This window comes from Cydia strobilella, chromosome 22 (assembly GCF_947568885.1).
Source record: "Cydia strobilella chromosome 22, ilCydStro3.1, whole genome shotgun sequence".
Taxonomy (NCBI): domain Eukaryota; kingdom Metazoa; phylum Arthropoda; class Insecta; order Lepidoptera; family Tortricidae; genus Cydia; species Cydia strobilella.
In genome coordinates this window covers 2,301,331-2,321,321 of record NC_086062.1, presented here as the reverse complement: position 1 = coordinate 2,321,321, position 19,991 = coordinate 2,301,331, and the positions used below count along the sequence as shown (strand labels likewise).

Below are 19,991 nucleotides of genomic sequence, written 5' to 3'. Positions count from 1 at the left end.
TTTACCTACATTCTATAACAGTCATAGCCCCGAGTAGAATTAAACGTTAATAGAATCCTAAATATTAAAGATACTCGTAAAGATATCAATGAATTTAATAGCTATTAAACAATCAAAATAAGAATTTTGTTCAATTTTGGTGTATATACACGTTGACGTACAATATAACACTTGCGATGTGTGTGGATTTCAACGATTTGTAAAAGCTTCTATTTGTCGACGCATATTGTAGTGATGTCTTTCAAAAAATTGGCCTTGTCATCATCATTCATATCAATTGTCCCGTCTTAATCATCGCACGAGTGTCGTTCCTCAATGTCAATCCCAAAGAGTTGAAAAACAATGAGATTTCAAGGTATTTCAGATTCTTGTTAGTCGTTAGGATTGATTGTTAGCAGTATCGATAGATCAAAGCATGAATTCAGCTCCCTAGATAGATTTAGGCGTTAGAAAATATGAATAGTTATAGAATCGTCTGCATGAAATGTTGTCAGTTTCATTTAGTACGTCTGCATTTATTTTGTATGCACTACGCATGAGCTTCTTTTTGTTATAACTATTATATTATAAATATCTATCTATATATGTGTTATAAAGGCATCTAAATGTTTTTATCATTACTAATTACTACTGAACAATGTTTAAATGTTTGTTCTATATCCTGACCTTCAGAGTTTATCTCAAGATTTTACTCCAAGTTTTTACTGAATATATACGACATTTACTTACTGAAAGAAATATTTAATTGAACATTTTACTAATAAAATGTGTTCCTACATCAAATAGCACCTATCCTTTCTATTGGTATCATTGTTCAATTGTCACTAAATCCCCATTCGACTGTATCACTTTGGTGTGTAGCACTGGTGTCCCTTTAGAACACTACCTTCAGCCCTATCCTTATTTCCAATATAATTACCTGCATCGTCATTTACATGGTTATTATATGTAGGTTCCGCGTGTTTTGCTACAAGCTGTCAGCATCTTCGACCTTCGGGAACATCATCCTGATCTGCATCATGTTCTCGTCGGCCATGTTGGCTGCTGAAGATCCTTTGGATGCTCAGCAAAAAGGATTTAGGAATTGGGTGAGTAAAAGTTATTAGTTTTTTCTATGATAAGTGTAATTGTATGTTAAAACAATCAAGCGACCATTATTTACTGTTAAATTAATCCCTCATGCTATTACTCTTCAACTTAGCCTATATTTCAACAGATATCCAATCCGGCGTAGCTTTATTTGACGTTCATAAGCGCATTGTAATATGCCTACTTGAATAATAAACTATCTTTATCTTTATCAATACCAATTCTTTTTTTCACCTATAGTTGACACTGTTGACACACTTTAATCATAAAGTCCCACATTATCAAAGGTTTAATTATATGTGCCATCACTAAGTTTTCTGTCAATATAATGAGTTTCATCTTTGTCTTCCAGCTCCTAAGTCAATTCGACGTGTTTTTCACGGGCATCTTCACGCTGGAGCTGTTCCTCAAGCTGGTGACGTACGGGCTGATCCTGCATGAGGGCGCATTCCTCCGCTCTGCCTTCAACGTGCTCGACATGCTCGTCGTCTGCGTGTCGCTCATCTCCATGTGCTTTAAGTATGTTATCGTCATTTACTTCGTAACAGTAGATTGTTAATGGTTAACCAAGGGTTGAAAGGCACTCATTTCTGTCGAGGTAGTTCGAGACGGAAATGGTGCCTTTCACCCGGGTCAAACACTACTTTCATATCGAATGCGAGGAAAAGGATGAGGTTTAGTGGTGAATTTTTGTTGTATGCTATAATATATACGGTTTTCAAGATTTGTTAATCCGTAATTCCGTATATATCTCACCTGCCATTTAATTTTCTTTGTTATCCTCATTACCAGAATACCAATTAATTTACTTTCAACGAAATCATTTTAGTTTCCCGATGCCTATTCCTAATAAGTTATATGAAAATCGTTTACGTTTTGTTTGTTAAATATTTCAGGTCAGGAAGTATATCGGTGGTGAAGATATTAAGAGTGTTCAGGGTGCTGAGGCCACTCAGGGCCATCAATAGGGCCAAGGGCCTTAAGGTCAGTCATCTCCTACCTTGTTTTATAATTACTTCATATTTTACCTAATTCTTGTATGTGTGAAGATTTTTAAGTAATTTGTAACTATTCTGCCATTTAAATTTTAGGTAAAATCTTTCCATAATTCCGAAATTATTCTTGGCAACGGCAAAAAAAGTTTCTTTCTTTTTTTATAATAATATGTATGCTAGTTTTAAGGTATTTATCTATGGGCCATTGCCTGAAAATAAAGAATTTAATTTCATTGTAGAAAATTAGTATAATAAAAAGTTATATCCGGACAGTAACCTATTCGTTATAACAATGTTTTTTGTTGATCAACGATCTTTCAGCTGTTGTGAATGTAAACTAATACATTAATTGAACTCTGATACATTTTTTCCATGATTATAGCACGTTGTTCAATGCGTGATCGTTGCTATCAAAACAATCGGGAACATATTGTTGGTAACGTCGTTACTGCAATTCATGTTCGCCGTCATGGGAGTACAAATGTTCAAGGTAGGGGGCTTCTGAATTCTCCACATTTAGCACCTTCCTAGGGAACACGTGTGGTCCACGGTTTCTCCATTTCTCATCGATTCCTTGTCTAGAATCTTCGATTACACCTTTGGGTAACTAAATGATATTTTCTGTAACTATCTTTATTTTTCCTGATGCAGTAGCATATAATGTATTAACTACAACATCCTATTCTCGATGCTCTATGGAAATGAGATGTTGTTTTACTCCCGAAACATTATTTGCTATAACATCTCACTCATTTCTCATGATTTCATCGTCTATTAAAGTCAGTTCTGTAATTTTTGTTCTGCTTCTAACTCTTACGCTATTTATTTTGCTGCTAAAGCTTCCATGTGATCAATATTGGAAAGCTTGATGGTTAACGATATATCTATGTCGTCTTCTGCTTCATTCCTGTTGTCTTTAATATCTCTCTGATTATTTTCCAAGGGAATCCATCACATTTCACACACTCTATCCTATTAACGAAACAACCAAAATAACTGATAGGTACATAAAACTAAGAAGCAAAAGTAATTGTATTGTAATAAAAGTAATTCATCGTCGGCATGATCTCGTTAGCAGTAGCAAAATTTAGAAAACTGTATGTCGTCAATATAGTCAAGCATGGAAATAACGAACGAACCCAAAGGTGTAGACGTTAGTTGACTAATAAAGCCCATGAATGTTAGAGGTAACAACCCCTACCTTGGCGTTTACAAGTCCCCCAAGGATAACAAGTGCCCCGTTAACAAAGTCGCCCGAAGTCCCTTGTTATTAAAATTGGTTTGCTTCTCCCCTATGTCCCGCTGCTGGATGGTCGGTCGTCCCCGTTGGTAACGTATGCCCCGCTAACCTGAGTAGTATGTGGTGAAATGTGTGATAGTAGCTATTAAGACTATAGGCAATATAATGCTAGTTACGTATTTGTTACAATTTATGTTTGCTGTCGTTGGCGTACAGTTATTTAAGGTGAGATTTTGGTGTTGTGCTTGAGATTTTCTAGAAAGACTTGAATAGCATTTATATACATGTGTTAACTTTAAGCTGCTCCCATACTGTACTTATCCAAAATGATATAAAATCAAATTTCATGTTTTGACATGAATGACATGATAGTGTTACAAAATACAAAATATTATCTTAATGCAAAATTGTAGTTATTATTTGTTTGGTATTATATGAAGAATCTGCTGTAAAAGTAATTTGTACATCAATATGTTCAACTCTTTTTAGAATATCTCAGTCTTAAACTAATTCTAGCCGCATGCAAACTAGGTGTTATAGCATGATCGTATTGATCATAATTTCAGGTTCTGGTTGGTGTATATTTCGTTTTAGTTCGATGATGAAAATTAAATTCACGGGTCTATTAAAATGTTAAATTTTATTTTATTAGTAACACTTGTGCTAGAATTAAATCAGACGTTTGCAGTCTAACTTCACTTCTTTACCTGGTCCAGGACTATCATAAACTTGCATTATATAATGCTTCTAAATATTTCAAAGGTTTTGAGTTTTTGTGGCATTGGCATCTAACTGCGTGGTTAGGACCTGAGTCTTGCGTTTGATATAAAATGTATTTGAGTGACAAACTATTTGTCTAATATAACATGCACACATATATGACCAAGCCAATTGCATGAGTTGCTGAGGTATTATCTAACTTTAATTTTATAAAAAAATACTCACGAGATGCTTTATTTTACCGTCAGTTATTGAGATAAAGTTTTGCAAGCCGTCAGCTTGTTAAACCGAGCATAATAGGAAAATCATTCAAAAGAAACTTATATTCTGTAGCCAATATCAATGCTTTTGTATAGTGTTTTTTCATCATGAGAAATGAGTTGTGTAGATACATCATCAAATCCTTTAACAGGCTAAACGTCATCTTATGATTTAAATTGACTCATGTTTATGTAGTTGCAAAGCATGGTACTAATTTCTTGGTTTTAAATTTAATCGTTATTGATCATTGAGTTTTGGTTTCAGGGAAAGTTTTTTAGATGTACTGATATTTCGAAGATGACGAAAGCAGAGTGTCAGTAAGTAACAATTTATTCATTTGGTGTAACTTTTGCGCAACGTAATTAAATGCGTAACTCATAGTACTTATTATATGATAATAAATTCAATTATTTAACCAAATCTAATAAGAGCTGACATTAATAAAGAAAGCCTAGTAGCCTAAACACGTGTATTTAGTCGGATATGGATTAGGTAGGTATCTATAGTTAAGCTTGAATTGCCAGTGCTTCGCTCGAAAGAGCGGAGTGTATAACTGAGCCAGAACCCTTTTGTTTTGCTGCAACGCACACAGCAATCCTACGGTTTATTTTTTTCACCTTAGCAGCTCGAACAAGCCTACTTTCGTCACTTCCTGCAGTGAGGAAAACAAAGTAGCTTTTTAATTTAGTGAAGGCCATGAACTGCCACTTCATACTTTTATTACATTTGTTTGTTTTTTTGTCTGTATTATTCTGTGTAAGTCGAAATGCATTTTAACCTTTAATATGTTCTCACTACTGAGGTGAAAAATTATGTGTGCAACACGAGAGCAAAGTTATTTTACATCTCGTGTTTTTAAGTCCCTCGCTACGCTCAAGATTCTAACTTAGAATCTTTCGCTTTCTCGGGACTCAAAATAAACACTCGCAAGAAAAACCAACTTTCCTCTCTTGTTGCACAAATAACTATTTTAAGTTTTGTTTTTATCTTAATGTTGCTTTTTTGTATCTCTTCTGTTTCTTTTGTTTTTAATATGTGTGTATTAACGAATAAATTGTTTATCTATACCTATATCCATGGTTTATCTTGACATTTAAAATTGCTCCCTGTATCTACATATATCTAATGTATAACAATGTTTAATTCAACCTTTTTTTAACAATTTTTTTTTTAGAATCTATTTTGAATAAAACCATTTAAAACATTTTGATTTTGTTGTGATTTTGACATTAAGTTAATAACTTATATATATTTTTTTAAATATGCATATTTAAGAAATAACTTTATCTTTTATTTTTCAGAGGAACATACCTTGTGTTTGAAAATCGAAATTACGTAGTTAGGGATAGAGAGTGGAAGAGAAATGACTTCCATTTTGACAACGTTATGAAAGGGATGCTGACGCTGTTCACCGTCTCTACGTTCGAGGGATGGCCTGCGTAAGTTTTTACTTTTACTGTATTCTTTTCCAAAGATCCAATAACACTAATGAAAGAAAGAAAGAAAGTAAGAAAGAAAGAAAGAAAGAAATAAATAAATAAAGAAAATTATTAGCACAACATATTCCATAAAACTAAAACTAATTACACGAAATGAAATGCAGTTGCGCTAAATGGTCCTTACTCAGCTTGGTGTCACTGCATGAGCCACATGGCACTCTTCGCGACGCTGATTTTCAGTGAGGCCCAGTAGATGGACTGTGGCACTGGTGGTGATAATGCTGTATTATCAAAATCTACACACGCGGCAGCGTATCAAGCCAAGTTCAACAAAAAAAAAGAGAACTGGCGACGCAGCGGCCGTGTGTTATAACACGAACCATTTGGAGCCACTTTTGACCCCTACGTAACTAATTAGTAGTAAAAGCTTAGACGGATAACTAACTTTGCACCGACCTGATACTCGAACTCAGATATTTTCACAGAAATGTGACATTTATGATGATATTGCCAAACTTTGTCATTGCAAATGCCATGCAGAGTATTGCAGAGTTAACTTGGTCCGACTCTAAAACAAATATTTCTGTTGCAGGTTGTTGTATGTGTCAATCGACTCAAACCAAGAGGACCGTGGTCCCATTACTAACTTCCGTCCAATCGTCGCAGCCTACTATATTATTTATATTATTATAATTGCCTTCTTTATGGTGCGTCTTACTATGATTACTATTATATGACTTATAATCTTAAACAATACCCAATGTAAAACCATTTAATTGAATAGGGGAACTTATAAATTTAAAAGTGGAAAAATTACTGCCTTGGGTGAGCTTGAACTCACGGCGACGGCGGCTAGTGAATTTTTCCACTTTTAAATTTATTCTGGGCTTGATGGCATCGTTCGCAGATGTTTCTGCTTGTTAAAACATTAATTTAGGTGAACTTATTATCTAACTTTAAAGGTACAAGCTGGAACCGATATCCGCGAAGGATTTATACTTAAACATTGTATTAATAATTGGAAACTTGTCATTTTTTATACAAGATCTTGCGACGAAAGTTTAATTTTTTGCCACAAACTGAAGTATGAGTAATTTTACGGGATCAAAATTTAAGAAAATTTAAGATTAATTAGATACCTACTGTACTTTTACTGTGGGTGCACAGTAAAATGAATCCATAAATTTTAATGTAACTATATTTCAGGTAAATATATTCGTCGGTTTCGTCATAGTTACATTCCAAAACGAGGGAGAGCAAGAGTATAAAAACTGTGAACTGGACAAGAATCAGAGGAACTGCATAGAGTTCGCCCTGAAAGCTAAACCTATAAGAAGGTACATGGACACTATTTAAAATTTACTTACTTAATGGCGATAGCGCAGTGACCCAAAATGAGTCTTGGCCTCCGATACGAGTACAGGCCAGTTGTCTCGATCCTGCCCAATCACCCGCCAGGGCCGCCGGTTATCGGCTTGGTGAACGCGCTAATCCGCTTCAAATCGCGCATATCCGCTTCAACAGCATCGTCACAGCGAGCTATTTTAAATTTAGTCAACATAACACTAAGCGCCAATTGCACCATCCCACTAACCCGGAGTTAAGCGGTTAAACCGTTAACCCAGTGTCACGTTACCATGGTTACCAGCACAACTTGACATTGGGTTAACGGTTTAACCGGTTAACCCCTGGTTAGTGGGATGGTGCAAGTGGCGCTTAATGTGAAACAGTATTAAAGTATTATATATTAATTAAAATTAATAAAACTTCCTACAGTATTCATTGGAAAATCAGATGTTTTCAGAATCACCTGAAACCAAGCCTTTTCTTAGCATTTCCCAGTTAATTTCTTAAAATTTCATAATATTTCTTAATCATCTTTTACTCTTATTTATATTTCAGGTATATCCCAAAGCATCGCATTCAATACAAAGTGTGGTGGTTCGTCACGTCCCAGCCGTTTGAATACGCCATCTTCGTCCTCATCATGATCAACACCATCACACTAGCCATGAAGTACCACAATCAGCCCCTCGAATACAGCAAAGCTTTGGACATGCTCAATATGATTTTCACCGCTGTCTTTGCTCTTGAGTTCATTTTCAAACTCGCTGCCTTTAGGTTTAAGGTTTGTATCACCAGCAATTTTATCATCATCAGCATCATTTCTCATGACAGTTATTTCATCGATGCTTTCGTTTCATTTAGCCGCTAAGAGGTTCTCAGGTATATTGACGAAAATAGATTCGGTGTCACTAATAATTCTGAATTAATTTCATTTTTATCTCTGTAGCATGTCAATGTCAATGGTTACTTATCACAAATTTGACTCATATTTTCCCTTATGTATCATTTAATTTTTATATACTCTTAAATTCCTAAACCAAATTTTAAGGATTTTAAGATATTTAGGATGATATGGCAATCGATGTATTTTTAGAGGTTTTTTGAACATATTAAAAAAAATTACAAGTCACATTTAGGTAAAATAAATTCAGAGTTATTATAAGATGTAAATTGTTTTATTTTATTACCGAAGAATACAGTTATTTTCCACACAGATAGACATAATTGGCTAATTTTAATTTTTTCAGAATCTATTGAAGTCGGTTGTTATTAGTTTCCATTGTAGTATTTAATAGTTATGTTGCTATTCTTGTCGATAACGCTACACAGATGTAGTGAATAAATCACAACAAAATTGATAATAATATATAAATATAAATATATAATTTGATAATAAAGTATATATCAGATGTTATCAATAAAACGATTTAGTTTAATAGTATATAGTCTTCTGTTATTCACTATATCGGTAGAAATAAACTTTTCTTTTGACCACTGTTTGATGTAATATGTAGTATTAATCTTAATAAAAAAAACATTAATAAGCGTCAGTTGTCAACTCAAAATAATGGCACTTTAATTGTATAAAACGCATTGTAGGATTATTGATGTATTTTGTTCTTTCTTTATATATGTACAATTATAACAGTATCCAAAATAAATAGAGAATGTAGACTTATATTGACCGGGAAATATCGGGAGCTCACAAATAATACAAAAGGTAATCACGGTCTATATCCCGGTCAATATAAGTCTAGTGAAACTAACCGTGAATCATTCAAAACTCAAATAGAGAATGATTAATTTAAATAGGCAATGCGAAGAAAACTCAGAAACTACTTATAACAGACAGTTTATAATATTTTTTACTTTAAGAAGCCACTAGGATGGTTTTGATTATAATATAAATTTAAGCTAATTAGTAATCCTTCAAAAGTTTTTTTTGGATGATAATGTTTATGCTGCTGATTCATATGGTTCCATACTATCATCTCTTTTTACAGTCTCTAGGCTATCTATTTACCGCAGAGAAAAGGCTTCCAGTTTGTTATACATTTGTCCGGGATCAATTTACTGTTAGATGTAATAAGTAGTTTTTGTTCATTTTAAAATACCGTTTTTTTGTTCAAAATCTGCTTCGACATACTCAAGAGCAAATTTAGCTATCTTTTGTAGTTACTAATATACTCTCACTGCTCTATTTACTTAGATAAATACCCTGTATACACGATGATTACTTCTACTATCGGATTTACAGTTGGTTAGTCTGAGCGAGAATACAAGACTCGTGAAATGTATGGGATCCAATACATTCTATACGACTTCTCTTTTCGCACAGACTCTATAATGATTTTATCTTTTTTAATGCATTCATTTTATTATAAAACACGTTTTAAAAGTAGAAGATTACAGTCAGTGTTGGCCGAACGTTAATTGCAATTAACCATTAACCAGTACAAATTGAACCGTAAACTGTAACTGCCGTTACCATTTACGGTTCAATTTGTACTGGTTAATGGTTAATTGCAATTAACGTTCGGCCAACTCTGATTACAGTAATAATCATCTGTCAGGCCCAAGCTATAATTAGGTACTACTTTATGTTCCGTTAATTTCCATATAGTGATATTACCACATATTTTAATTTTCAGAATTATTTTGGAGACGCGTGGAATACATTCGACTTTATCATCGTGCTAGGAAGTATTATAGATATTGTGGTATCACAAGTCAACGAGCTCAAAAACCAGGTAACACCGCGGCGCACCACTAGTATTATAGCAGTCACCGATCACAATAAATGTACTATTTTACATTGAAAAAGTTATTTGCTATAAAACCAAGAAAGACATAATCAGTTCATAGAAATAATCGTATTGAAATATTAGGTAATGATAATGATGATTAGGTAAACATTTAAAATACACCACACAAATAAAAAAATATTAAAAGTGACTTTTTCGATAAAAATTGTACAGTTACTGTCCCGCGCATGGATGATTTTTTTGATACAAAAGTAAATGTTGTAGCTTACTCTATAACTAGCAATCTTCAAGCCCTTAGATTATTGATGCATAAAACAATCAACAGTACAGTATCCATTGTCCCATAAATACTTTCAAACTGTGAAGAATAGATTGAGTAAGTGTGTATAATTGTAGACTCTTCTAGACTTCTAACATACCTGAGTAATTTAAAAATATTTATATCCCCATTTTGCAAACAATTTTTATTAATCATTTCATGACTCATGTAAGCCGCATGATGTAGTAATATTTTCCCATGTTATTACAAATGTAGATAACATGTTGATTTCAGGGAAGCGGTTTAACAAAAGCCCACATAAAGGTAAGTTGCACTCTGCGACACTAATAGCTGCCCAAACACGAAACAAATAAATACCTAAAAATAAAATGAAACTTAATTTTAATGCTGTAAATAAAGATAACGATATAGCTTTAGATGTACATATAGATATAGACGATGGGACAGTAACAAGCAAACCTGCAACTTCCAATATCGCAAATGCATCTCGCACTGAGCACTCAGTCAATATCATGCAATGTAAAAATGTAACACTGTCACAATATCCTGAAATAAGAGCAAAACGTTAAGTTGATGACGTATTAGCTGTAACATTTTTCAATTCTTATATTATATAACATTGACATTAACATTATCAAAATAAAAAACACCATACTTCTAGCCAAAATATTTAGGCATTTTTCTTTTAGTCAAGGAAGTTACCAATTGAATTACAACAGTATCCCTGTTAATAAAAATACTCTCAAATTGTGTCACAAAGCTAAATATTAATATGGTTAATATTTATAGTTTCAAATCTGCAATTTGACGTTTTCAACCAAAAGGTACCACATTGTCGATTGTTGATAAGGTTGATTTCTAATTGAAGCTATATGGAAATAGCGCCTTACTGGCAAGCGACAATAAGTACCCTTTTGGTTGAAAATGGCACAAATGTTGGTCTGTTCACGTTGCAGACTATTTAATCAAAAATATTTGTCTTTAAATTTTTTACTACTTATAAACATTTCAGGAAACTTCTATACCATCGATCAACTTCTTCCGATTATTCCGAGTGATGAGACTTGTGAAGCTGCTGTCCAGAGGGGAGGGGATCAGGACTCTCCTCTGGACGTTTATAAAGTCATTTCAAGCGTTGCCGTATGTTGCCTTGCTGATTTTGATGCTGTTCTTCATTTATGCTGTAGTGGGGATGCAGGTAAGACCATCCGCTTACTACTATACTAGACTTAGGTATATTGACCGGGATACGGGCCGTGATTAGCTTTTGTATTGTTTTTGAACTCCCGATATTTCAGTCACCCGTGAACAAGATGCATGTGACTGCGTCGAAATATCGGGAGCTCAAAAACAATACAAAAGGTAATCACGGTCCATATCCCGGTCAATATAAGTCTAGTGAAACTAACCGTGAATCATTCAAAACTCTCATCAGCTTTATAAACCGCTTTTAATTAAAATTGTAGGTTTGTCACAAATAATAACGAAAGGAATATTTCGTGCAGTTGATATTCGAAAATAATCTCGCAAAGCAAGTTTCCTAAGAACAACCGCACTTGAATGGTAACCAAACGAAGATTAAAAGTTATCGCAACCAAACATGTACCAGCTCCGAACGTTAATGTTATTTTCGGACCATTGAAATATTTCTTGTAATAGTTATTGTCTCCGATTTTATAGTTATTGTCTTTGATTTTGCTTTCAGGTGTTTGGGAAAATAGCCATAGACGATGAAACTCCGATCACTAGGAACAACCACTTCCAGACATTCCCTCAAGCCATTCTAGTCCTATTTCGTTCAGCTACAGGTAAGAATGTCGATAAACAGAAATCTTTACAATGCTTCAGCTTTATAATATATCCAGGATTTTTCGATGCAACAGATTCTTAAAAAAGGCATGAACTGTGAAAATTGTTGTAAATTTCATTTGTAAATTTTCTCTACCTACGCATTTCTTAGGTCTTTATGAAAATTTTATGTGTTTATTATATTCCCTCTTCTTTAATATTTATACTTTTCCGGTTTTAGCAGTCTCCAGTCTAGGATTATTAGCGTCTCTACTATATTTTAGAATTTAGATCCTAATGTCATTTCATGTGCCATTTTAAAGATATCCAAGAGTCATGAATGGAATTAGATTTACTTTAGGACGAATTAATTAGTGCCAAAAGTAATTCAACTCTAGATCTGAAAGATTATTTTTACCCATACTAACAGTCAGTTTTGAAGTGTAGGTAAATTTAGATCAGAAAAGAATCATTATCTGTAGTATTATCTTATCATTATTTTTGTCGGTTCCAGGGGAGGCGTGGCAGGACATCATGATGGGGGTATCCCCGGAGCCGGAAGTGCAGTGCGACGACAACTACGAAGAGGAACCCGGCGAGAACGTCAATTCCTGCGGCTCCGTGCTCGCCTTCCCCTACTTCATCTCTTTCTACGTGCTGTGTTCTTTTTTGGTAAGACTAATGTAAAATACTAACTGTAGACAACTTCATTCGCGTGCCCTTTTTTTGGTTGTTCCTCCATACATCTATGTCGTTCATCATCTCATCATTCACCTGCTTTCATATCACTTCCCATTGTCCATCCACCTTTTCCTTGGTTTTTCTTTATTCATCCTTCCTCATATCTATAGACAACTACCCGGTGAAAATGCTGCTTATTATGTCTTCCCTATTTAAATCTAAAGCAAATAAAAATGTTTTTTTTACTTCTGATTTATTGCTTACCGAAATAAATTGTACAATTTCAGATACAATAAAGGGAAATTCCGCATTGTCTTGAAATTCTAGATAAACAATATCTCTATCCATTTCTAATATAACTTTATACCTTCAGCATAAATTTTGTACGTACTGCCAGAAAACTCAACCAGCGAGTATTTTATACTGACGGTTTTGGTATTTTCATCGTAGTCGACTTTTGGGGGGTTGATCGCTTTCACTGTAACTTTGACGTAGCTCACTTCAGTGTCTGGTGGACTCTGAAATTATCAACCGTTTTACTATTTGATTGGTACTACAGAAAAGCCAGTTGAGGAAAATATACCATTTGTAATTCGATAAGCTTGTAAATACAAGCCTCCGATAAAAATCTTTCTCAAAGACAGACTTCGTGCTCCAACATCTTGGGGTCAATTGCTAACCATGATTGAAAAACAGTATTTTTTTTTAGATTTTTCATAATACTTACAGGTATATTGACTTGTGTATTAAATCGAAGCCACCCAATCCAACTATCATTACTGTATATTTTTAGTCCACGGCCTTTTATACCTGCAAATAATTTAATATAAGCGTTTTTAAACAGTCCTAGAATTTTGGCTGATATATCTTATGTCAATGATGAAAATGAATAAATAATTTTCTAAAGATAAAGATACTTAAATGAATGACTTGCTTTTTTTCTAGTCAACGACGTACTTCTTCCCTATTTTGTGTAGGTACTTGTTCACACATTAAGTAGAAAAGAATCTCAGTTCAAAAGTAACTTACCAAATTCGTAAACATATTCCGGAATAACATTTGGAACACAGACCACATTTATGGCAAGGTTCAATACTAGAACCAATAGTATCAATTGTTTTGGACCCATATTGCTTATCGTTACGAAGGTAATATTTATCCAAGTTAAAAATTATGGCTTTTTATTAACAATTGAATGTGTCGCAGTAATTGGAAATGTAGTAACATGGCTTGTATTTAAACGGTGTGAAATCGATAGGTATATTAATATCAATTGGATATTTAGTTCCGATTGCACAGTCGCTATCAGATATATAGGAGCGGCCCAGGTGCTCAAAAATATCTGAACACGCACTCGCGCCTTGACAATAGAGGCGTGTTCAGATATTTGTGAGCACATGGCCGCTCCGATATAACTGATGGTGACTGTAAAATACCTACTAACTTTCTTACGCGGTAACACTGGTAACAAGTCAAGATCAATAAATCAATCCATACAAATCAATCGAAAATTGGCGATTTTTTTGTCAAAATATTGGAAACGTGAACCACCAAAACCTAAGAACCGTGGTCTAGAAATGCTTAGGACATCAAATTTTCTTAGACCATCCTGATTCCTGTCACTATCACGCACAATCTAAGTAATTTTATGACAGTTTGATTTTCCCGTGTGGACGGGTTTTTAACGCGCCTCGTTAAAGTTTAAATGTGATCTATTGATTTCTAGGAACAACCTTCAACTGTTTCATACAATTTAAGTCATTCAGTTCATAGTGCTCGTGATGAGATGAGACTGATGCTTGATAATAAGTTTGTGTTTATTTGTTTCAGATTATCAATTTATTTGTAGCCGTCATTATGGACAACTTCGACTATTTGACCAGAGACTGGTCAATACTGGGACCACACCACTTAGATGAATTTATAAGGTAAGGCTTCCCAACCACGAATAACTGTAATGTGCGCTAAGCCACGCACACTCTTACGTAGCCTATTATTATATATGTATACGCAGTATACGCTAGCACTTAATAGGAACATTATCCAGAATAAAGACATACTTATAAGTTATAACCAATTGGTTGTCTTAATTAACGTCCCACACTACAATTGACGCCACACCTCACATGGCGATCCTGCCAGGATGAAAGTATGATTTAATTCTGAAATATGATCCTTAACCTACGGAATATATAGACAGATTATGTGAAGGTGTGTGTAACGTACAGTGCACACCACCAGCCACTAACACTAATTGGAAAACACGTTCAATTGTTTACTTTATTTTCGCGCAGCAAGGTCCAAATTCAAAATTCAAAGTGACTGCTGTTGTGTGTTGTGCTCCAGAAGGAATGAGTAAATTTAAAGAGTTACTCGCAGGTATAGGTACATGAATTTATAAATATATTGATTTACCTGAATTTAAACTGTCATAGGAAGTCGTAAAATTAGTAGGTAGTTTAACTCACGTATTTTCAGACACGCGTGACATGTCTCAAAGAGCTTAGGTTTCCATTTTTAAACACTAACATGGCTGAGTACTTAGCGCTGCTCAGCGCTAATAATATGTGAGTTAAATGATAAAATTAGTTTAATATTGATTTACTCTTTCATCGTTTTTATTAATTACAAACTTTACAAATTGTCTTCATTATTATTTATGTATTAAATTAATTTATTTTCAGGTTATGGAGTGAATACGACCCGGACGCGAAGGGTCGGATAAAACATTTAGATGTAGTTACTTTGTTAAGAAAAATTAGTCCTCCTTTAGGTAAGTCCATTACCTCCACATATTTACATAACAAAATGTATTCTTTACTTACTTATATTATAGTCTTTTTTAACAAGCATATACGGCTGCGAGCGATACTACTAATTTTATACTAAAGAAAAAAAATACGCCACCCCAAAGGCATGTATTAATAAGGGAAGGAATGAAATATTGGCACGGTAGGCTTCCGTAGCTCAATTGGTTAAGAGCAATGCACGGATTGCAGAAGTTGCGGGTTCAAGTCCTGCCGGAAGCGTATTTTTTTCCATTTTTTCCTTTAATATAAAATATATTATAGCGTTTGCTTTGGTGAGACACTTCTGCGCCTCTCAGACTGATGTGCCCATAAGACCAATCCTGTTTTGGTGGTTGTGAAAATTTCCAATAATTTTACAAAAATATCTAAGCACCATCCACTTGCAGGATTCGGCAAGCTGTGTCCACACCGCGTGGCCTGCAAGAGACTGGTCTCCATGAACATGCCGCTCAACTCCGACGGCACTGTACTCTTCAACGCTACCCTTTTCGCCGTCGTCAGGACTTCGCTGAAGATCAAAACTGAGGGTATCAATACTTAGCTTCATCTTGCTGTAATAACAAGCTGCCGTCCGTCTGGGACGCCTTTAGAACCCATTTTTACTATATAGTTTTAATCCCGTCTGGGGAACTTTGCGTAGAATCAATATTATTGTGGTTAACCTGAAATGCGATTATTGTTAAGATTAATTTGGAGAAGACCGTCTATCAGGTAAAACCGTTTACCTCTTGCCGGTCTTCCTAACCGAAATTTTTTAATGGATTTTTTCCGTAATCAGTAACATAGGTGATGGCAGTTCTAAGCTAAGGCAGGGGTCGGTAAACCGCTCTTTGGTGGTACAATTTTGGCTCTTCAAGTGACACAAAAATTAATACTTGAGACTTCTTAGACCCTTGAAATCAACATTTGCGGCTCGTTGAGCTTCCTAAAACTGGTGATTTCTAACTGCTGTTGGCCCCTTTTGCTCAAAAGTTTGCCGACCTCTGAGCTAGAGGATTAGGTACGTATAACACAACCCACTTAAACAATGACAGGAGGCCTGCTAGGATGTACGCATATAGGCTTGATTATAACTATGAAGACAATAGTATACACTACACCTTTATTACAAATCACAGACAACACTCACAAATTCCCAATTTTTTTAAATTATTATTAGCCAAGCCTCCCCTGTCTTCCGCCACGCGCCACTCGTCACGGCTTTGTGCATGCTCCCGCCAGTCGCAACAAAAAGAGTATAGGTCGTCTCGCCATCTCCTTTTTGGCCTGCCTCTGCCTCGGGTGATCTGTGGTGCCCATTCGGCCGCTATTTGGCCCATCTATCCGGGCGCATGCGACAGATGTGTCTCGCCCAATCCCACTTGAGTTTAGCGGCCTTCACACCCACATCTGCGATACCAAAAAAAAAAAGTTGTTATATATACTTATGCACAAAAGATACTTTTACCAACGCAAAGCCTGAGACTAAACATGATTCCTAATTTCAATTATGAAATTAACTATAGTTTTAACGATTCTAAAAACAGTAAATAAGTAAGACAGGAGCATTTTTTATTTGTATATATATTTTAGGTTTAATAGTTTTAAGTTGTATATAATTGCTTATTTGAGTTATTGTTTGTTTTGTTTTATTTTTTTAAACTTTGTTGTACCTAATAAGCGGTTATTATAAAAATATACATTTACACAAATCCTTACGGTGTTAACCTCTTGACCACAGGAAGACGCAATCAAAATGTTGCACCGTCAACTCCCAGTAAGTCATCATTTGGGTCAAAAGTCTTATCGTTGTCTTGGTTTTTGTCCCGAAAACATGTTATTTAGTGGTGCTTGTTGTATGAGATGTAATTTAATTTTTAATTTTTGTCTTGTGAAGTATATCGCATCTATCGCTAGAAAAACACAGTTCTTTTGTTTATTTGATAGAAGAGACAAATAAAAGCGTGACAGAGTCAGACAAGATAACTATAATAATTTTGACCCATTTGCTAACTGTCAGTTTCGTACAATTTCGGTTCTTCTGTATAATAACATTAACAAAAATGTAAACGTCTATCCTCTACTGTTTAAATGTTAGAATACACTAGACAACATAGGGAATGCAACTAGTAAATATTTAGTATGAGAAATAAAAACAAAATACAAAATGTTTTTTTCATAAATACAATACTAACAGTGTTACATTAGTGCTGATCCCCAAGCCAGGCATGCTGGCATCTCTGGCGTAAAGAATACGGTTTACGTTAAAATTTACCGGTTTTCATTCCCTAAGGCTTCACATGTAGGTATAAATTTAGACACACCAAGTTACTAGAATATGGAATAACACTCATTTATACCTAACATAAACACTTACATAATATATAACTTAAAGTAGACGCACCTAATATAGGGGCACTCAATGTAAATAACAATAACTTACCTATCTATCTTGTATATATTTATTTGTTGATTTCTCGATTTGTCACAGATATTTTTCAATTACCTACTTGGTGACTCAAACCTCTAGTTTTCTAGACTTACACCAAGAAAAGTCTGCAACGATTTTGATAGAATACGCAGTGCAAGTGTTGTTTAAACGTCATAGTTTCATAGAAGTTTGGCGTTTAATATAACACTCGTTCCAGACTTATCTTAGTCTAACTATATCTTGTATTGAAACAATGTAAAATAATTCCTTGTATTCATTATTAACTGTTCTGCTGGAGAGACCTTAGGACGATCTTTGACTTTGAATGTATGTTACAATAGAAACCCTTTTCTAATAAATTAAACTGTAAAATTGAACTGCGTAAGAAAGCCAATGGTACCATTTTGAACTGTTTTGCGAACCTCTTTTTTACCCCTCAGGCAACATTGACGATTGAACTGCTGAAGAAAGCAATAAAATGGTACCATTTTGAACTGTTTTGCGAAGCTCTTTTTTACCCCTCAGGCAACATTGACGATTGAACTGCTGAAGAAAGCAATAAAATGGTACCATTTTGAACTGTTTTGCGAAGCTCTTTTTTACCCCTCAGGCAACATTGACGATTGAACTGCTGAAGAAAGCAATAAAATGGTACCATTTTGAACAGTTTTGCGAACCTCTCTTTTACCCCTCAGGCAACATTGACGACTGCAACACAGAACTAAGAGCTGTCATCAAGAAGATTTGGAAGAGAACGTCTCCGAAACTCCTGGACCAGGTGGTTCCGCCACCTGGGGACCCAAATGAGATCACCGTCGGCAAGTTCTATGCCACCTTCCTGATACAGGACTACTTTAGAAGGTAATATTGGTAAAGGGTTCTTGTCTTGTTAATTATATAGTTATTCACCTACTGATGTAACTTAATTTCAATTGGGTCTTATGAAATAATTGTTTTAATTAGACTTTTTTCCTAACTTTTAAGGATCGGTTGCACCAAACTGTTTGTCATCGTTAAAGAGTTCGCAACATTTTATTCTATGGAAAGTTTCATAGTAAACCGCCGCGGCGCGCCCGGTGACGTTGATCAGTCTGTTAAGTGCGGATGGTGCAACTGGCACTTAGTGTGGGGTGGACACTAGCGTCTTTTGAGCGTCAACGTCTAGACAGCGCTATGGAAAATGGCGTCGCTGCGCGGTTGCGCCAACGTTGCGTCGAGCAGCAGCCATAGAGTTGACTAGACGCCGCGCCGACGCTTGGAAGAGTTGGAAGACGCTAGTGTGGGATGGCTCTTAGAAGGCGTTTTCAACCAACCCACCTCGGCGTATTTGTTTTAAACCAATGAGCCGACCAAATATAATTTTTGAAATATATAAAAAATCTATTTAACAATTTACTCGAATTCGCTGTTATGAATTTTAGATATAGGTATGTTTATTTTCTATTTCGGTGTCCGTGTTTCGTGGTTCTCTTTCATGATTTAAATAAAAAGGCATTACAAAGCAGCAATGTAGTAGATATACAATTACGTTAAAACTTTTGTTCTCAATACTTATTATCTTTCTGTAACTGAATATAACGAAAAAAGTAGGATATTGGCACATAACTTCTTTGGCTTAATCAGTCCATTTTGGATTTTATTTCCATTCAGTTAAAGTTTGATTTGTTTCGAACACTGACACTGTTATTTTTGTTTCATAGGAATCACGCGTAAGTAACGCATCGGACGTATGTCTAGGTCTCGAATGTTCCCAATTAGTGTTTACGCAACACCTAATGCTGGCTCCACATAGGCGGTTATGTCGACTTTTCGTAATTCCTTTTTTGTTTTTTTAACTATGACGTTTAATGCTGTGTTACTATACCTATCGACAAATATTTATGTCACATATGTTATTCCCTTCGGAAATGTTTTAAGGAAACTATTCGTGCGTTAATACTGTTAAAATCATACAATAACAAGACCTGAAATATATTTGATTTTTTTGAAACTGAAATCAATGCTGTTGAATAATATTCCGACTTGGGTGCCATTTTGCTATATCCACAGCACTATATCCTTAGGCTTTTTATTTCTTATGTTATTCTCTGATGTAAGGAACAGAACAAAAATCACGATTGATTATACATTACCGTCAGTGTGGCTCCAGTGTAAAAATGGTAAATA

At 34.9% G+C, this 19,991-nt stretch overlaps 2 protein-coding genes across 7 annotated transcripts in view; one reads left to right on the top strand and one right to left on the bottom strand.

The window, feature by feature from the left end:
• Nucleotides 1-19,991, top strand: part of LOC134751532 (muscle calcium channel subunit alpha-1-like) — a 134,299-nt gene that overhangs the window by 98,017 nt on the left and 16,291 nt on the right. For 4 of the 6 annotated variants that reach the window (XR_010128674.1, XM_063686967.1, XM_063686968.1 and 1 more), the window contains exons 21-39: nt 953-1,088; nt 1,442-1,608; nt 1,986-2,073; nt 2,467-2,574; nt 4,570-4,622; nt 5,607-5,744; nt 6,337-6,451; nt 6,951-7,081; nt 7,647-7,872; nt 9,743-9,841; nt 10,410-10,439; nt 11,149-11,334; nt 11,842-11,944; nt 12,439-12,596; nt 14,436-14,533; nt 15,290-15,378; nt 15,802-15,942; nt 17,136-17,171; nt 18,521-18,686. Coding sequence is in view for 5 of the 6 variants with exons in the window: in XM_063686967.1 (XP_063543037.1) it covers nt 953-1,088; nt 1,442-1,608; nt 1,986-2,073; nt 2,467-2,574; nt 4,570-4,622; nt 5,607-5,744; nt 6,337-6,451; nt 6,951-7,081; nt 7,647-7,872; nt 9,743-9,841; nt 10,410-10,439; nt 11,149-11,334; nt 11,842-11,944; nt 12,439-12,596; nt 14,436-14,533; nt 15,290-15,378; nt 15,802-15,942; nt 17,136-17,171; nt 18,521-18,686 (2,268 nt within the window). In the remaining variant the exon portion in view is untranslated. Of the gene's footprint in view, nt 1-952; nt 1,089-1,441; nt 1,609-1,985; nt 2,074-2,466; nt 2,575-4,569; nt 4,623-5,606; nt 5,745-6,336; nt 6,452-6,950; nt 7,082-7,646; nt 7,873-9,742; nt 9,842-10,409; nt 10,440-11,148; nt 11,335-11,841; nt 11,945-12,438; nt 12,597-14,435; nt 14,534-15,289; nt 15,379-15,801; nt 15,943-17,135; nt 17,172-18,520; nt 18,696-19,991 lie in introns of all 6 variants that reach the window. The other 2 variants (XM_063686970.1, XM_063686971.1) reach the window with 2 other exon arrangements.
• LOC134751550 (uncharacterized) lies at nt 12,835-13,787 on the bottom strand. Its single transcript, XM_063687007.1, has 3 exons — nt 13,635-13,787; nt 13,333-13,415; nt 12,835-13,123 (listed from the first exon to the last, which is right to left on the bottom strand). Exons 1-3 carry the CDS (start codon nt 13,732-13,734, stop codon nt 12,956-12,958), a joined length of 351 nt encoding a protein of 116 aa, XP_063543077.1. The 5' UTR covers nt 13,735-13,787; the 3' UTR covers nt 12,835-12,955.

Bases quoted from the DNA above. Each gene is read 5' to 3' on its own strand.
- LOC134751550 (XM_063687007.1), bottom strand. From the start codon at position 13,734: ATGGGTCCAAAACAATTGATACTATTGGTTCTAGTATTGAACCTTGCC. The intron at 13,416-13,634 runs GTAAGTTACTTT...AATTATTTGCAG, and splicing joins GGAATATGTTTACGAATTTG to GTATAAAAGGCCGTGGACTA. The intron at 13,124-13,332 runs GTAAGTATTATG...TGATAATTTCAG, and splicing joins ATACACAAGTCAATATACCT to AGTCCACCAGACACTGAAGT.